We start from the raw sequence: 17,690 nt of genomic DNA, 5'->3' as shown, positions 1-17,690 counted from the left end.
TCATTAGTGCTTTTTGTTCATTAATTATTTAGAGCATTTTATTAACTGAACATTTTTATTGCCGACGATTTTCTCTTCCGTTGTAAAGAGCGAATGACGATGATCGTGTGTTATAGGTAATGGGGACAATATATTACAGGTTTTTAATATGATCCTTAAAGGAACAGATCCTCTTATCGGATAGGAGCTGATGCATTGTGAGACATCAGTCATGTATATTTCTGTCTACGGAGAGAAGGAAACACAGGACGGAGCCTGATCCCGGCCTAATGGCTGATGATCTCGCCCTTCGTGGGTCCCGGACGTCATTGGCATAAACATTACGCTACCGACCATCTCAACTCCACTACCTTTAACTAGGAGATCGTGCTGGGATCCTGCTGGGAGAGGGGAAGGGAGAGCTGCTAGAAGCAGGGCATGGACGCAGAACACTTTGTGGACCCACTGTTTTTTTTTTTTTTTAATGAAAATCAATGTAATGTAATAAAACAAATCTCTTTTATTTTATCCATAATTTAGAAGGTGAGAAAAACAAGAATAAGACTGATACAACAAGGGGACACGTTAGACTTTGGTAAAGAATTTGGTGATATCAGATCCATACTTGGAGGCCATGGAAAGTTTCTTGGAGCGACTCCTTTCTTTTGCTTGATGAGCTGTTCTCTGGAAAGACACAAAAGTTCTGATTATTATAGCGACCTGCACGGAGGTTTATTACTTCAACGAAGATTGATAGAACAAAAATATTTTTATTTTTTTCCCCTCCCAGGAGCAGCACCACTCTTTGCTATGGCTGTGTCTGGTATTGCACCTCAGCACCTTCACTTTAATGAGGCTCGGCTGCAAAACCTATTTCTAGAAAACAAAGGCAAATTTGTCGTAATCCTGAACAATCCAATCAGATTCCCCATATCGGCGCCTGTAGATTACACCCCGCTCTAGGCGACCATGTACCTCTCCTCTCCCCCTCCTCGTCGCACCCTGGGGCGTCTCGTCTCCTCGCCCGCCAGCTCACATGCATCGTTTAAGGTTTGTCTTTAAGGAAAGTGTTTGAAGATTCTTCTCGTTTCCTTATCAAAGCCTCGAAATGCGCAACGATTCTAATGAGACAAACTAAAGACGAGCGGCTGAAGATAAATGTGTCGGCACCAAACCTGCCCCCAAATATCACATCCCCGCAGGTCTTGATATCTGCACGTAACCTGGATTTTGTGGCCATAATGTGAGCAAAGCGCGATGGCGATCTGTGCACTGCGCCATGGACTACGTCAGTGCTGTAACCATAATGCAATATGAAGAGACGGAGGAGCCACAAGTGAGATGTTTCATGGAGGAAGTTGAACCGTGGAGCATTGCCGGTGACACTCGGGGAGAACCCTGTGATTCCGGCAGCGGAGGATCCATACATTGCAATAAGAGCGCGGGATCCTGTAATGACTTGTACTGTAAAGTAGGATGAGCCGGCTGCTTTTGGCAGCGGCGTCCATCGAGTGCCTCATCAGCAGCTCCTCGGGAGCTTCTGAGGTTGTCATCAGGCCGTTATCTCGGCGGACGCTCTGCTGCCGCTCACCCAAATTGCCTCATTAGTGATCGAGAATATCCAGAAATTAGAAAAAGGCAGATAATGAGGCAGCAGAAGAGCGGCTAGAAAAATATTAATAAAACACCCCAATTAGAGAGCGGAGATTTCACTGTAGCAGGGAATCCGAGGCGAGAACGACGGCCTCCACTTCTGGGTTGTAAATTGGTGGATAGGACGTAAAACACCTGAAGGATGATGATGGTGGTAGTAGTGGTTGCTGAGAGTGTGCTAATCTGCAGCGAGGGCGCAGCACCCACGTCACCACCGGATCGCAGCTCTGTCACTGGAATGGACCCGGGTGCGGAGCGATCGGCAATTCTGCTCCTTTGCCACGAAACGTCATTCTATGCCGCTTGTATATGGAGCATGTAGAAGAAGTGCCTAGTGACCCCCAGCAGCCCTCGCCTCTCCATGTGACTGAGGTCAGACCCCCGCTGAGCCAAGTAAATGAGAAAACCCCTTTAATTAAACTCTGTTTTAAAAGAGTTTTCCGATTTTAGATGAAAAGATTATAATATATATTACAATATATTTCCTACATCAATAGGAAACCGCCATTGTTGACTTCCAGGGTGTGAGAATCAGTTCTAATCTTGTGATGGACACAGAGCGGCAGGGCTCGTTACAGGTGACACACGGGGCTCAGGGGCTGCCGAAGTGCGTTATCTACCAAGCCCACCATCGATGGGCCCAATTCATCTAACGAGCCCACCATCGATGGGCCCAATTCATCTAACGAGCCCACCATCGATGGGCCCAATTCATCTACCAAGCTCACCCTCGATGGGCCCAATTCATCTACCGAGCCCACCATCGATGGGCCCAATTCACCTACCGAGCCCACCATCGATGGGCCCAATTCATCCACCAAGCCCACCATCGATGGGCCCAATTCATCTAACGAGCCCACCATCGATGGGCCCAATTCATCTACCAAGCTCACCCTCGATGGGCCCAATTCATCCACCGAGCCCACCATCGATGGGCCCAATTCACCTACCGAGCCCACCATCGATGGGCCCAATTCATCCACCGAGCCCACCATCGATGGGCCCAATTCATCTAACAAGCTCACCATCGATGGGCCCAATTCATCTAACAAGCCCACCATCGATGGGCCCAATTCATCTACCGAGCCCACCATCGATGGTCCTAATTCATCATCTGCAGATTTTGTTTTTTTTTTCTAAGTCACTGTTCTTTTTTTGTCTTGTGCTGTTAGTTGCTGTTTTTAGTGCCAAATCCTTAAAAATGGCACAAGCACTTCCTGAATTTTGCGCATAATAAAAAGCTCGTTATGGCTCTTAACATTTCACAAATAGGAAGAGCAAAAAAAAAGTGCCGCAAACGTTCGCGCCCAAATTTCTGGTGTACAGAAAACACTTCAGGAGTCGACTGGAAAACATTTGCCTAGAAGTGCTGCGTCTTATTCAAAGTTCACAAATAAGGAATCGGCCGGGATCATCTGGATTACAATGGCGCAGGGATGACAGCAAGCAGAGGTCTTAAAGTGAGCAATGACTACCCTGGCGAGGATTGCCTGTACTTGCAGATTCTACAATACTCCCTGAACGCGCGGTTTCTTGGAAATCTTCAGACAGAGACGACTCCATCATTTCCCAGTACAGGAGCCGGCTCCGTCTCATCTACATCTTCCCGGCTGGGGGTTGTGTATAGAAAGCGATATGGGGGTCACTGGATAATATTGACCCTGGGAAGCTCAGATTTCTTGACGGATAAATCAGAAATTCAATTTCAGTAGTTAATTAATTTTTATCATCCTGCAGATTAGCGCCCAACGGCGGGTCACGGGGGTCAGCGACTAATGACATTTCGAAAATGTCGGAGGAGTGTTCCTCTATTTTATGCATCAGACACAGGGAGAGAAAATACCGACCATATAAGATAGAAAACCGTATTTACACTTATGCGTATTGTTCTTCCGTTCGGTGATGTAGCAGAGCCGAGTTTGTCATTAATAGCTCAGGCGCATTGTTCTTACTGCTCAGAAGTAAAGGGTTATTCCTGCTGGAGAGATGCGGATGTCACCTCTCGAGAATGAAGTCCCATCCAGTGCTCCTGTGAGTGCAGACCCGACTCTGCTACATCTCTCCATAAGTGACGCACAATGCAGGGCCTTACCTCTCGGTGACACACGGTGCACAGGGTCTGCAGGTTGTCCAGCGCGCACTGTCCGCCCCCGCCATACACGGGTCTGATGTGGTCCACCTGCCAGAACTGCCCCTCCGTGGGGCTCCGGATCAGCTCATTTAACTGCGAGGAAAGATCAAGGAGTTACATGGTGAAACCTGGACGACCCGCGGTCACATCTCTGAATAAACGGATGTACAGCGGACAGCTGACGGCCACCGCAATGCAAACATGAGCGCGCTTTGTACAAGACAGAGGCGGCCGCAGAGAGGAAGCCGGGCCGAAACAAAGTATCGAGTAACTGATGATGAAATGCAAATCTGTCACTTTCCCGCAGAGGCCGAACTTTTCATTTTGTTCTTTTGCAATGAGTTACAGTGTGGCCACTAGGGGGCAGTGGAGTTCTAACAACGGCCCCCACCTTCCCGGTATAAACTCCAACCCCTCCCCCAAAAAAGGGAAACAGTGAAGCAATGGGCTAATTCTTAGAATAACATCATTGGTGCTAATTTTATGTCAAATAGCGCCGCCCCTGTGCACAGGTTGTGTGTGGTATTGCAGCAGCTCGGCCCAACTCATATTTAAGGGGTTGTCTCATGTAGTAAAAACAACAATTCTTATTAAAATTATCATTTCTTCACTCTGAAGTTGGCCGGATCGCTGCGCCCCTCCGATGCCGCAGGGGACTTCTCTTTTTGCAGCTTAGTATGGGAGAGCGCAATTTAGACCATGCACAAACAACCCTCTTCTATGAACGGTCAAAATTCAAGAGCGCACCGCTCCCCAGCAAGCAGAAGCCAAGAGGAAGGGGAGCGTTGTGCTCCTGAATCTAGAAGATGTGACAACGAGCGGCAATCCTAGATACCAACTGCACAGTTTTTTGGTTTGTGTCCCTTTAAAGGGAACCTGTCACCCCCAAAATGGAAGATGAGCTAAGCCCACCGGCATCAGGGGCTTATCTACAGCATTCTGGAATGCTGTAGATAGGCCCCCAATGTATCCTGAAAGATGAGAAAAAGAGGTTAGATTATACTCACCCAGGGGCGATCCGGTCTCATGGGCGTCGTGGTCCGGCGCCTCCCATCTTCATAGGATGACGTCCTCCTCTTGCATTCACGCTGCGGCTCCGGCGTACTTTATCTCCCTGTTGAGGGCAGAGCAAAGTACTGCAGTGCGCAGGCGCCGGGAAAGGTCAGAGAGGCCCAGCGCCTGCGCACTGCAGTACTTTGCTCTGCCCTCAACAGGGAGATAAAGTACGCCTGCGCCGGAGCTGCAGCGTGAATGCAAGAGGACATCATCCTATGAAGATGGGAGGCGCCGGACCACGACACCCATCGGACCGGACCGCCCAGGTAAGTATAATCTAACCTCTTTTTCTCATCTTTCAGGATACATCGGGGGCTTATCTACAGCATTACAGAATGCATCACAGAATGCTGGAGATAAGCCCCTGATGCCGGTGGGCTTAGCTCACCTTTGATTTTGGGGGTGACAGGTTCCCTTTAAGCAGCGCTCCTCAGCCTGGGGCTCTCTGAGTAAATGGAAACCTACAACTCCCAGCGTTCCTGGGCAGCCGCCGCCTGGGAGTGGTAGTTTTGCTGTAGATCTGTTTGCTGCTTGCCATTTACAATTCTATCGGTTGCTGTTGAACAGGAGAGTCGGAGATGACAGATTGCTTTCATTCATGTGCCTAATCTGCTGTTGAGGAGCAACTGACAAGACTATGAGTAACCCTACAGCGGGCGAGAAGATGCGATGAGCTGCTTGCGACCACTGGTCGCCCGCCGTGTTCTCGGCAGCTTTACCTGATCTATGGGAAGTTGTGCCATCCACGTGCTCTCCAGCAGTCCCTTCCGCTGACTCGGGGGGGCGTCCCGCACGCTCAGGAACAGCTCGTGAGCGTTCAGGCAGCACTGCTGGCACACCCCGTGCTCTGTCTCGAACACTTTCGCCCTCATGTAGCTCTGGCTGGAGCGGATCAGAAACTCGTCCTGACATTTGCGGCTGCAGAATCGATTGTCCCAGGCCGCCGACGCGTTTTCCTGGCAATAAACGCAGAGAGGGACTCCGGCGCTGTCCACCGCTTGCAGGTAGCCTTTACCTTCAGCGTCCGCCGCGGGCCCAGCGTCCTTCACATCTTCGCTCCTAATATTGGAAACATGATGGTAAGAGGCCGAGGCGGCAGAATAATCACTGTCTTATTACCACTTCACGCTGAGAAACTAATAAGAGGCAGAGCGTCGCTCAGGAAGTCGGGCCAGAACGGAACGGTTCATTTTCCGACATTGTGCATATCGCCCATTGAGCGCCCTCCATTAAAGTCGCCATCCATTTGGCTTTAACCGCCGTCTGACTGCGAGCCCCCCGCAGACATCCCATCGCTCGTCGGCTATATTTACCCTCATATACCAGAACGCGGATGAATTATTTATTCACACCTCGTAAACAGTTAAAGAAGAGATGGACGGACACAAAAATGTCATTTTACGCGGCTCCTGGGTCTATGGTGATATATCGAGGCGGGCGGGATATTCTGTAGAGACGCTACATAGCGGAGCCGACACAGGAATATCACCCTGTACACCAGAGGGCGCCGTCCCTGCACCTCCTGCTCGACCATAAAATAACAAAGGGGCCTCCCGTCCTGGTGGTCCCGTCCGGCCTCATTTATTACATATAAATGATACTTCTCATATCAGCCTTTAAATCCAGATCCTCCGATCACCTGAGAAAGGGCCGTGAAGATAAATCAGGGCTGATACACTGCAACGAGCACTGCACCAGTGTCGGGCAGACCTAATATAGACCTGCTTATCATCATCTGTGTATAAACAGGAACGCTTGCATTCATCGGCAGCAAGCGGAGATCTTGAAGAGTGAGAACAGATACAACAAAGGGCCAAGATTCATCATTTGCAATTCTGCTCACATGTGGCACAATTTTTTTTTTTTTTTTTAATACTAGATTTTTTTATCTACTTAATTTATTGTTTGATTATTTTTTATGATCGAACATTCTGATTTAAAAAAAAAAAACCTGGAAAGAAGCAAAAAAATAAAATGATATATTTTGCTATTCTAAGATATTTAATAATTTAATTTTTTTCTCATCTTTCCTTTTTTCCCCGTTATAATTATTATTATGCCAGTGGCGAATCTGTCGCCATAACAGCACGTACGGGCGGTCATTAAGGGATTAGATTCCCATCAGCCGGAAGCAGCGGGGGCACTCCGCTCTACGACATCCATCATCCCCTTTAAGGAGTCACATGTGAGGGTGACTCGGGGTCACTTTAGGGTGCCACGGTCGATAATCGCGTCCTCTCCCCGCTGTGAATCATTTCTCTTGCAGCCATTGATTTTGTCTCGGTTTCTCGTCTTCATTACTTGGTCCAGAACAGGAAATTAAGCCGAAATTTGCGATCGGTTTCATGTCGCCCGTCTGCTCGCCCGGTTGTTAATAATATAAAAAGCAAACTTCATTACACGGAGGACTGAGCAATTAAAGCGAAACCTGCGCGGCCGCAGCCTGCGCTCGCCACCCTCCATAGCAACACTCCATAGATCTGTTGTCTCCGGAGACACGAACATAACAAGTTCATCCACACTAATGGCGGAGCGCTGATCCCGCTGTGTCCCTCCACCGATATCTCCGCACACCCATCCCTAACTCACTGCCTCATCCCCAAACAGCCAAAAGTTTTATTGGCTGCTCTCCCCAACACAAGTCAAATAAAGGGTTAATAAAATAAACTTTCTGGAACTTTTCCATGCATTGTGTGTTTATAAAGCGTTGATTTTTTTTTTTTACAAATTTACTAGGGGTCAGTCTCAGCAGAAAGGATTTCTTGATCATCTCCACCTCCTATCATTGTGATGCTTAAGACTTGTTATGTGTCTTTATAGTGGTTAGAGCAACGTGTTTCCTTACAGACAGCTCCAAACCCCTTGCATGGAGATAAAGCATATTATTCTGTCTGCAGTCACCACTAGGGGGAGCTCCCTGTATACAGAGATACATGATAAGATCCTGTCTGCAGTCACCACTAGGGGGAGCTCCCTGTATACAGAGATACACGATAAGATCCTGTCTGCAGCCACCACTAGGGGGAGCTCCCTGTATACAGAGATACACGATAAGATCCTGTCTGCAGTCACCACTAGGGGGAGCTCCCTGTACACAGAGATACATGATAATATCCTGTCTGCAGTCACCACTAGGGGGAGCTCCCTGTATACAGAGATACATGATAAGATTCTGTCTGCAGGCACCACTAGGGGGAGCTCCCTGTATACAGAGATACATGATAAGATCCTGTCTGCAGTCACCACTAGGGGGAGCTCCCTGTATACAGAGATACATGATAAGATCCTGTCTGCAGCCACCACTAGGGGGAGCTCCCTGTATACAGAGATACATGGTAAGATCCTGTCTGCAGCCACCACAAGGGGGAGCTCCCTGTATACAGAGATACATGATAATATCCTGTCTGCAGTCACCACTAGGGGGAGCTCCCTGTATAGAGAGATACATGATAAGATCCTGTCTGCAGCCACCACTAGGGGGAGCTCCCAGTATACAGAGATACATGATAAGATCCTGTCTGCAGCCACCACTAGGGGGAGCTCCCTGTATACAGAGATACATGATAAGATCCTGTCTGCAGCCACCACTAGGGGGAGCTCCCTGTATACAGAGATACATGATAAGATCCTGTCTGCAGCCACCACTAGGGGGAGCTCCCTGTATATAGAGATACATAATAAGATCCTGTCTGCAGTCACCACTAGGGGGAGCTCCCTGTATACAGAGATACATGATAAGATTCTGTCTGCAGTCACCACTAGGGGGAGCTCCCTGTATACAGAGATACATGATAAGATCCTGTCTGCAGCCACCACTAGGGGGAGCTCCCTGTATACAGAGATACATGATAAGATCCTGTCTGCAGTCACCACTAGGGGGAGCTCCCAGTATACAGAGATACATGATAAGATCCTGTCTGCAGACACCACTAGGGGGAGCTCCCTGTATACAGAGATACATGATAAGATCCTGTCTGCAGACACCACTAGGGGGAGCTCCCTGTATACAGAGATACATGATAAGATCCTGTCTGCAGCCACCACTAGGGGGAGCTCCCTGTATACAGAGATACATGATAAGATCCTGTCTGCAGTCACCACTAGGAGGAGCTCCCTGTATACAGAGATACATGATAAGATCCTGTCTGCAGCCACCACTAGGGGGAGCTCCCTGTATACAGAGATACATGATAAGATTCTGTCTGCAGTCACCACTAGGGGGAGCTCCCTGTATACAGAGATACATGATAAGATCCTGTCTGCAGCCTCCACTAGGGGGAGCTCCCCGTGTACAGAGATACATGATAAGATCCTGTCTGCAGCCACCACTAGGGGGAGATCCCTGTATACAGAGATACATGATAAGATCCTGTCTGCAGCCATCACTAGGGGGAGCTCCCTGTATACAGAGATACATGATAAGATCCTGTCTGCAGCCACCACTAGGGGGAGATCCCTGTATACAGAGATACATGATAAGATCCTGTCTGCAGCCATCACTAGGGGGAGCTCCCTGTATACAGAGATACATGATAAGATCCTGTCTGCAGCCACCACTAGGGGGAGCTCCCTGTATACAGAGATACATGATAAGATCCTGTCTGCAGCCACCACTAGGGGGAGCTCCCTGTATACAGAGATACATGATAAGATCCTGTCTGCAGCCACCACTAGGAGGAGCTCCCTGTATACAGAGATACATGATAAGATCCTGTCTGCAGCCACCACTAGGGGGAGCTCCCTGTATACAGAGATACATGATAAGATCCTGTCTGCAGTCACCACTAGGGGGAGCTCCCTGTATACAGAGATACATAAGACCCTGTCTGCACCCACCACTAGGGGGAGCTCCCTGTATACAGAGATACATGATAATATCCTGTCTGCAGCCACCACTAGGGGGAGCTCCCTGTATACAGAGATACATGATAATATCCTGTCTGCAGTCACCACTAGGAGGAGCTCCCTGTATACAGAGATACATGATAAGATCCTGTCTGCAGTCACCACTAGGGGGAGCTCCCTGTATACAGAGATACATGATAAGATCCTGTCTGCAGTCACCACTAGGGGAGCTCCCTGTATACAGAGATACATGATAAGATTCTGTCTGCAGTCACCACTAGGGGGAGCTCCCTGTATACAGAGATACATGATAAGATTCTGTCTGCAGCCACCACTAGGGGGAGCTCCCTGTATACAGAGATACATGATAAGATTCTGTCTGCAGTCACCACTAGGGGGAGCTCCCTGTATACAGAGATACATGATAAGATCCTGTCTGCAGCCACCACTAGGGGGAGCTCCCTGTATACACAGATACATGATATCATCCGGTCTGCAGCTACCAATGATATATATGTGTATGTTTGTTACATGCCGCCAGAATTGTATTTAATGAGGAGCCCTTTTGCCAGTTTCAGTAAATACACTGCATTGTGCTCTCCCTGTTATTCCTTAGCTGGGTGTTACTATTTCTTTACTTAAAAGGGGTTGTCTGGGCAAAATAAAACTTTGCCAATGGGTTCAGATATGCAAAAAAATGACAAACTCACCTACTAGCACCCACCGGTATCCAGTGCACGCTGCTCCGTGGTCTGTGCAGAGACAGGAAGAACTGATGTCACTGCTCCATCAGACCGCTGCAACCTGTGATTGGCTGCAGCACTCAGATGACTGAGCAATGCATAATAAAACATCTGATGATGCGCTGCTCACCTTACTGCTGCAGTCAATCACAGGCTGCAGTGGTCTGATGGAGCAATGACATCAGTTCTTCCTGTCTCTGCGCAGACCACGGAGCAGCCTGCACTGGACCCCGGTGTCTGCCAGCAGGCGAATGTTATTTTTTTTACATATCCTGCCCCTGGGCAATGCTTGATTTAGCCCGGACGACCCCTTTAATTGGGTGTGTTCCTGCTCAGTCCGACGCTAGGCGCACTGCTTGGCCTCGGCTGGTTAGATGCGAGCACTCAGGGGCCACTTTTTGCAGACATTTCCAGGAGGAGCAATAGAGGGAGCACACTGTGTTCTATGGATTGCTGTATTTGGGGGAGGATGACTATTTACTAGATGTCAGGAGGGCGGAGAGGTCGTCTTCATATAGTATCGGAGGGTGTGTAGTTGGGTCCGGCCGGCCCTCTTGGCCAGTTAGTGACCCCCCTGCTTTGTTCCTAGGGTTATCTCCCCTCTCATTGGGAGTCGGGGGTCCTTTTTTTGCTCCGACTATAAATCCCCTTCACATGTAGATTCCGTGCTTCCCATTTTGCTGCGGCACATGAGCAGCGGCAGATGCAATCAGCGCAGGCGGCACAAGTTCAGTACGGCGGTAAACAAGCTTCTTGATTTAATTTTTTATTTTCTTACTATTTTTTCTCTGTTTTCCCGAAAAAATGACAAATTAAAGTGAACCTTTAAAAAAAGTCGATGTCGTCAGCGAAAAAAAAAATAGGGAAAAGTCAGAGGAATGATGAGAGCGGCGCAGAGGCTGGGGTTGATGGCTGCATCTGTCAGCCAGCGCTGCACTTACCGTGTGGGGGGTCCCGCAGCTGTACCCAGAGACACCTTTTCTCTGATGGAGGACGTGCGCTCCCTGCTGACAAGCCTCACACTTCCCCCGCTGCTCTGAACTTTGCTTAATGAGGCGGCAGCGACATCTTCTTTGGTCAGGTACCTGCGATCAAACAACAGCAGCATGTGTCACCCCATTACACTGAGCGATGTGGTGTGTGTGATACCGCGCCGGCACTCGATCATCGCTGCAGTGCCACGCGCGCTCGCTCGGCTCTGCCGCATATTCCTCTATTTAAATATTGATTTTTTTTTTCTGGTTTGTAAAATGTCGTCTTCAATTTTTAACTAAGGTAGAAAATAGCGAAGAACGTGTTCTGCTAATTGGGATGAGAAGACGTGGACATTAGCGCCTGGAGAACGATGTGCTATCTGCAAAGCGGCGCGGCGGGCAGTGAAAGCGCCACGACCACACGCTGGGAGCAGGGGGTCTGCACAGCGGAAACGCACGAAACAGACATCAGATCCGAGTGTCTGACATGCGTGTGCGCGCAGAGGATTACAGACGTAGAAGAGCCCAGATTGTCATTTGGTACAACTCATCGATATCCATTCTTACATAGGACTGCAAGATCTACATAGGGCAAGGTCGTCCTTGATCAGATATGATGGCACCTGTCATCGCCAGATATCACAAAGGATCGGGTCTACTTGTTGGCTCTGTGACGCATAGCACTGACACCCTGGCTGATAACAGGGAGTAGTAGCTTTTACGATAGGTAGGATTTAGAAGCAGCATCCCTTTAAGAACTGCCCGCACGATACGTGTCAGTTTTGTGTGATTTTCCTGTATGTATAAAGTTCTGGTTATGGGCTGAGATTATTATCTGTTTTTTTGTTTTTTTCAAGATTTTTCATTGGGTTTTTTTATTATTTAATTTGTTTTTTCTTATTTTGAGCCCTGCTCTTCTTCGTCGCCACAAGTCTTGTGTTGCTTGGCAACAAGAAAATTTAATCAAAGCGTAAAAAAAAAAAGTGCGACACAAAAACCCCGGACAGGAAAGCGACACCTGCAGCAGCGGCGACGTGCGCCGGCGAAGTAATAAAGTCTAATTGAAGATATTATTCGGTAAGACGGGAACCGACGCCTGATGGGTCAGCGAGACTGAAGATTCCCAATATAATAACAATTTCGGAGCCCCTCCTCCGGGAATAGTGGGTGTTACCTGTCCCCCAGTCAGCGGGGGCGTGTCATACACTATGACTCCGTCCAATCAGGGCTGACAGTGTCAGACTGGGCGGGGACAAGCATTTCACAAGATGAATGGTGACGCCCAATTGTCAGTTTATAGTTTTACAAGAGGAATAAGAGGGGCCACAACAAGATTTTTTTTTTTAAGTGTGTTAGTCTCATGCAGCCCGGGAGCGGGTGTCCAAGGACAGCCGAGCTCCTGCTCTAACGGCTGGGATCGTTAGTCCTTCAGTCCCAGGGTCAAGGGAGACGGCGATCTAACCAAAGGGGCCTCTGCTCTCAAATCAGCTCCTGGTGACTCAAGTGGGGACCCCCGTGGATTCAGGCCTGGGGAACCTAGCAAGGATCTCATTGCTGTCTGTTTATTACACAGTGCACGGGAAGTCTTGTCATAGGGACAAAAATCAGAATGGAATGCTGTAGTAAGCAAATAGATAACAAATGCAAAAAAAAACAAACTAAAATCATTACACAGTGCACAGGAAGTATTGTCATAGGGACAAAAATCAGAATAGAATGCTGTAGCAAGCAAATAGATAACAAATGCAAGAAATATGATAAAAAAAATTATTTAACCATAATAACCTGAACAATTAATTTAAAGGGGTTGTCCAAGCGACACAATCTGGTCAACTGACTGCTGCAGTCAATCACAAGCCTTCAGGTGACTGAAGAAAGCAGCGGCATCACCGGAGCGGGTTAGTAGCCATTATATTTAATATTTTTTCTTTGCTTCTATAAATTTTAAGTCTGACAACCGCCCCTTTAATTGGGGGGGGGGGGGGTGTTTCCAAGTGATCTATGATATGCTTGCCATACCTCGGTCCTCCTGTAATGTCAGGGTGCGCCCTGTGACCCCGCTGAAGCCTCGTACCTCTTGGTGCTGCTGTGTGCCGAGTGCTGCCTAGACAGCTCTCCTGCGGCCAGCACGGGGCTGCTGAACATCAGGCCGCTCTTACGGATCATCCGCTGCTTCATGGCCGTCAGGCTGCTCCATTCTCTGACGAACCGGAGGATCTGGGGCAGAGAAGTCGCAGGGTCAGGAAATCGGCGTCTGGCATGTGGACTCGCTGGGCTCGTAGCCCCCTCTAGCCATAGACAGAAGACGACATGCGCACGCGGCTGAAGCTTTTTCTATGGAGATCAGCGTTTTCCTGATGCCGCTTATCTCTGCGCAGGTAACAAGGAAAAAAATCGCTGCAACGGTCAAACTCCGCTCCGTTTACATCAGAAAAATTCAGCTCTGCTACATATAGACAAATGTGGAAAAATAGGGTAACTTAAAGGGACCTGTCATTTACTATAAATACGTCATTTTTTGTTTACTCTGTGTAAATGTCGCCGTTCTCCTGAATCCGACGATGTTTTTCTCTTGTTTCTGCGCCTTTCCATTCCTGAGATATTTCCCCTTTATATAAATCTAGTCATTAGCCAAATGGGCGTGGTCCTCAACTCTTCTCTATAGGCGTTTTCTTGAGGATCACGCCCAGTTGGCTGAATAGACTGAATTTAGATATAGGGAAGAAGGGGTCGTATCTCAGGAACGGAGAGGAGCAGGGACAAAAGAAAAACATCGCCGGATGCAGGAGAACAGCGGCGTTTACACTGGGTAGAAACATGACAGATTTATGACAAGTGATGGGTCCAGCTACACTGGATAATCTGAACCATGTTAATTAAAAAAAAAATGCATCTTTCAAAATTAAGGAGTCAAGCACAAGACTCGCACTGAGCTCTGCTACGCTGCATCTTGTCTGCTATGTTGCAGACATCATCCGTTCAACTTGCTGACAAACTCACCTCCGCTACATATCATAAACTCAGCGATGCAACATCTCCGGTTTCTAATGCAGAAACTGGCAAACTCAGCTCTGCTGTACCCGTAGAGCTGCAGTCCCATGTAAAGCCAGATTTAAGACCCTCATGATCTTACAAGGACACTAAATTGTAAAATCTGCTCCTACGTGAGACGTTCTCGGCTCTGCTACATCTCAAGGAGTGAATCCGGTAACAGAACTTTCTAAACTGAGTATTTATCACCGGGAGAGCAAGTGTTAATCGGGAGGCCATGAATATTGATGAATTATCACAGTTGGTAATTCTGCAAATGAGAAGGAGAAAAGAAAAAAAAAAAAATAGACTTCTTGGCGTTTGCATCCGCAGAAACATGTAGGTGTGAGATTTTGCAAAAGGAGCAGAACCCGGGTTTATTTTTGGCCTCAGCAGACGTTACCAGCACTTGTCTGAATCTGCTGCACCACCAGAAATCACTTCTCTATATATAGGAGCCTTAAAGGGACCCCCGGAATCTGCCGCAGAGATGAGCGGGGGAGGGGGATCGGCGTCTATTGCTGTTTATTGTGCTGCTCTCATTAGGCAATTAATTGTTCCCGGCACAGATGCCGGATCACTGGCGGCCATTGCTCACGGCCGGGTCTGCTGGGACTGGCGACATTTATACTGGGATTGGCTTGGACGTGGCCTTTCACTGGTGGGAAATATAAAATGTTAGACACGATTAATAATGCATCTGGGTGAAATCAATACTCCGCACATGTCTGCCCAGGACACGTGACGCCACACCGAGGGGGTCAGTGCTGACATCTCGATGATCACATGTAAAACCACATTTCTCCACTAGTGGCTGCTGCAGGCAAAGTGAGCAGCCAATGACAACTTCCAATTTTACCCCAATTTAGTACGAGACCCCTGGAGAAAAAAAAAGAAATGGATTTTGCCAGGGGTCTGTAATGAAACTTATCTGAACTATGATGTAAACACAATGGGGGTCGGAATCGCTTTAAGAGAGTCCAGCTGCAATACCGGACACAACCTGTGCACAGGGGTGGCGCTGCTTTTTTTTTTTATATAATCTTAGACATTTTAAACTGAAATTCAGCAATGAACAGATCCAATATGCCATGTCACACGACTGCACCCAACGCCCGGTGCGATGACCACTTTTGCTTTATTTTTTATTTTTTTTTCTTGTCAATCAAGTGACATTACCAGTTACAGTGACATCCGAAGACTTGTCTTCTATCAGACTGAACGGTCGCGGTCACAGACAATAATCCTCGAGGATGTGGGAGGGAACGTCGGAAAAAGCGCCAGTTATGGAGAAGCTGGACCCCGATCCTGATCTCGACCCAGGGTGGGATGTAGAGAACCAGAGGGAGGCTCAATAAAACTTATTAAGGATGAGTGACGCCTTCCTGCCCTCCAGGACACCTTTAATAAAACAGTAACTACTAAATAGGGGAGGAGGGGGATGGAGCTGCAGTTTCTCAGTCTTTCAGTGGCACAGCTAGAGGCTTCCATACATTTTCTAACAATATTTCCCGATTTTCTTGGGGGCAATCACAGGAGGCGTGGCTTCCGAAGTATGAAAGGGGCGTGGCTTATTTGCAAATTATTTACAAAAGTATCTAGTAACATATGGGACAAGGTTACATGTTAGATCACGGATTTAGGGACGTTATCAGGAACACTGATACTTTTTTGCTGGAGACATTGTTGAAATTAGTGACATTTTTTGGCACAGAGTCCAGGTGACACCACTGACACATGGCGGCGGCGGATATACTGGAGCTCGATACATTGTAATAAACGGATGAGAAAGAGGTGTTGGATCAGATGACGCAAAATATCCCAAAAACTGAAAACCCCCTTTCAATGCTTGCTGCCCCGGATAATGTGACTTGTAGTGTAAAGTTGTATCAAAAATGCACTTGAGCAAAACATCTATAGATCTAGATACTGTAAATATTTGTGTAACAGTTCTGATGCTGTAATAATAAAACAAAGTTGCATTTAGCCGTATGATGCCGCTGCAGGGTTAGGAGGAGAGGCACTAAGCCAAAAATGGTTTTGCAAAAAATATTTTGTTCCTGCCACTCTTCCACCCTCTTGGAACTCAGGTGCAAAATCGCTCTCCCCCAAAAGGAAGAAATCCCCCCGCACCACGTGGAGACAGTTACCCTATAAAGTAAAGCATCCGACCCTGTAGGAGACACGTGACTTATGGCATTTGGCCAAACCAGAGTCTTCTCCAAAAGAAAGAATGGGTGTCTTATCTTTTTTGGGCGGTTTTGGAGGAGTCTCTGATTTATGAGTTGTCCCAACTTGCAGGTTATCATCTAGTTACATAAAATAAGAGATAACTTGCCGATTACTGGGGGTCCAACATCTGGGACTTCTAGTGATCCCAAGAATGGGGCAATTCCTACGCATGAGCGAAACTGCTCTATTCATTCTGTATGGGACCACCAGGATCTTTGGGGGTCCGAGCAGACAGACCCCTAATCACTTCTCCTGTGGACATGTTGGAAGACTCGATAAAGAATCGATCGCTGACTTGTAGGGTGGATACTTCCAATAGTTTAGCTTTTTCCTTCTGGGGGGAGAACTAATCTGAAGACTTCTTTTATTCCTCAGGTGACATTGCCTTGTCTATAAAATGCTCTGACACAAGGTGGGGGTCTCAAAAATTAGCAGAATTGCCCATTAAATCTAGGTAAACCTTGGTAAGTGTCCAGGTGTTTGGTAATTTGGCACAGCCTCTCGGTAACTGCTTCTACTATATAGATCCATCTATAGGAATATCTGAGGATTGGGACATCCATGTAGGCGGAGAACCCCTTTATGGCAATGCTGATTGAGCCCCTTAATAGTAGACATCCCTGCATGGCACCTAAAATATGGACGTAGTTTACGGCATCTTGACCTAATGTTGAATTATTATGATACTTGAGCTTATTGATGGTGCTGGATGGGGCGATGCACCGGGAGGACGGGAGCACAACCCCGACGGCGGATCTATAGATTATAGGAGATCATGAATGGGTTCCATATGTCTTTTAGATGTAAAGAATATATTCTCCATAGATAAGCCGTAATATATAGTTTCTATGGAAACAGAATACGGGCCACACGGGGAGATTAGACTTTAGATCTCCATCATCCTAATCTGCATCCACCTCTAGTGCACTGAGATACAGAGGGGAAATAAATATTCGATCCCTTGCTGATTTTGTAAGTTTGCCCACTGATAAAGACATGAACAGTCTATAATTTTAAGGGTAGGTTAATTTTAACATTGAGAGATAG

General features: G+C 47.6%; 1 protein-coding gene across 1 annotated transcript in view; it reads right to left on the bottom strand.

The window, feature by feature from the left end:
- Positions 1-445: 445 nt before the first annotated feature.
- Positions 446-17,690, bottom strand: part of ZRANB3 (zinc finger RANBP2-type containing 3) — a 196,411-nt gene continuing 179,166 nt past the window's right edge. Inside the window, exons 17-21 of the mRNA XM_077273065.1 lie at positions 13,456-13,598; positions 11,349-11,492; positions 5,539-5,878; positions 3,725-3,856; positions 446-663 (exon numbers count right to left, since the gene is read on the bottom strand). Coding sequence (XP_077129180.1) covers positions 565-663; positions 3,725-3,856; positions 5,539-5,878; positions 11,349-11,492; positions 13,456-13,598 — 858 coding nt within the window. The 3' untranslated portion in view covers positions 446-564. The remainder of the gene's footprint in view (positions 664-3,724; positions 3,857-5,538; positions 5,879-11,348; positions 11,493-13,455; positions 13,599-17,690) is intronic.

The sequence above is a fragment of the Ranitomeya variabilis genome, chromosome 7, assembly GCF_051348905.1.
Source record: "Ranitomeya variabilis isolate aRanVar5 chromosome 7, aRanVar5.hap1, whole genome shotgun sequence".
NCBI classification, from domain to species: domain Eukaryota; kingdom Metazoa; phylum Chordata; class Amphibia; order Anura; family Dendrobatidae; genus Ranitomeya; species Ranitomeya variabilis.
This window is presented reverse-complemented; position numbering and strand designations above follow the sequence as displayed.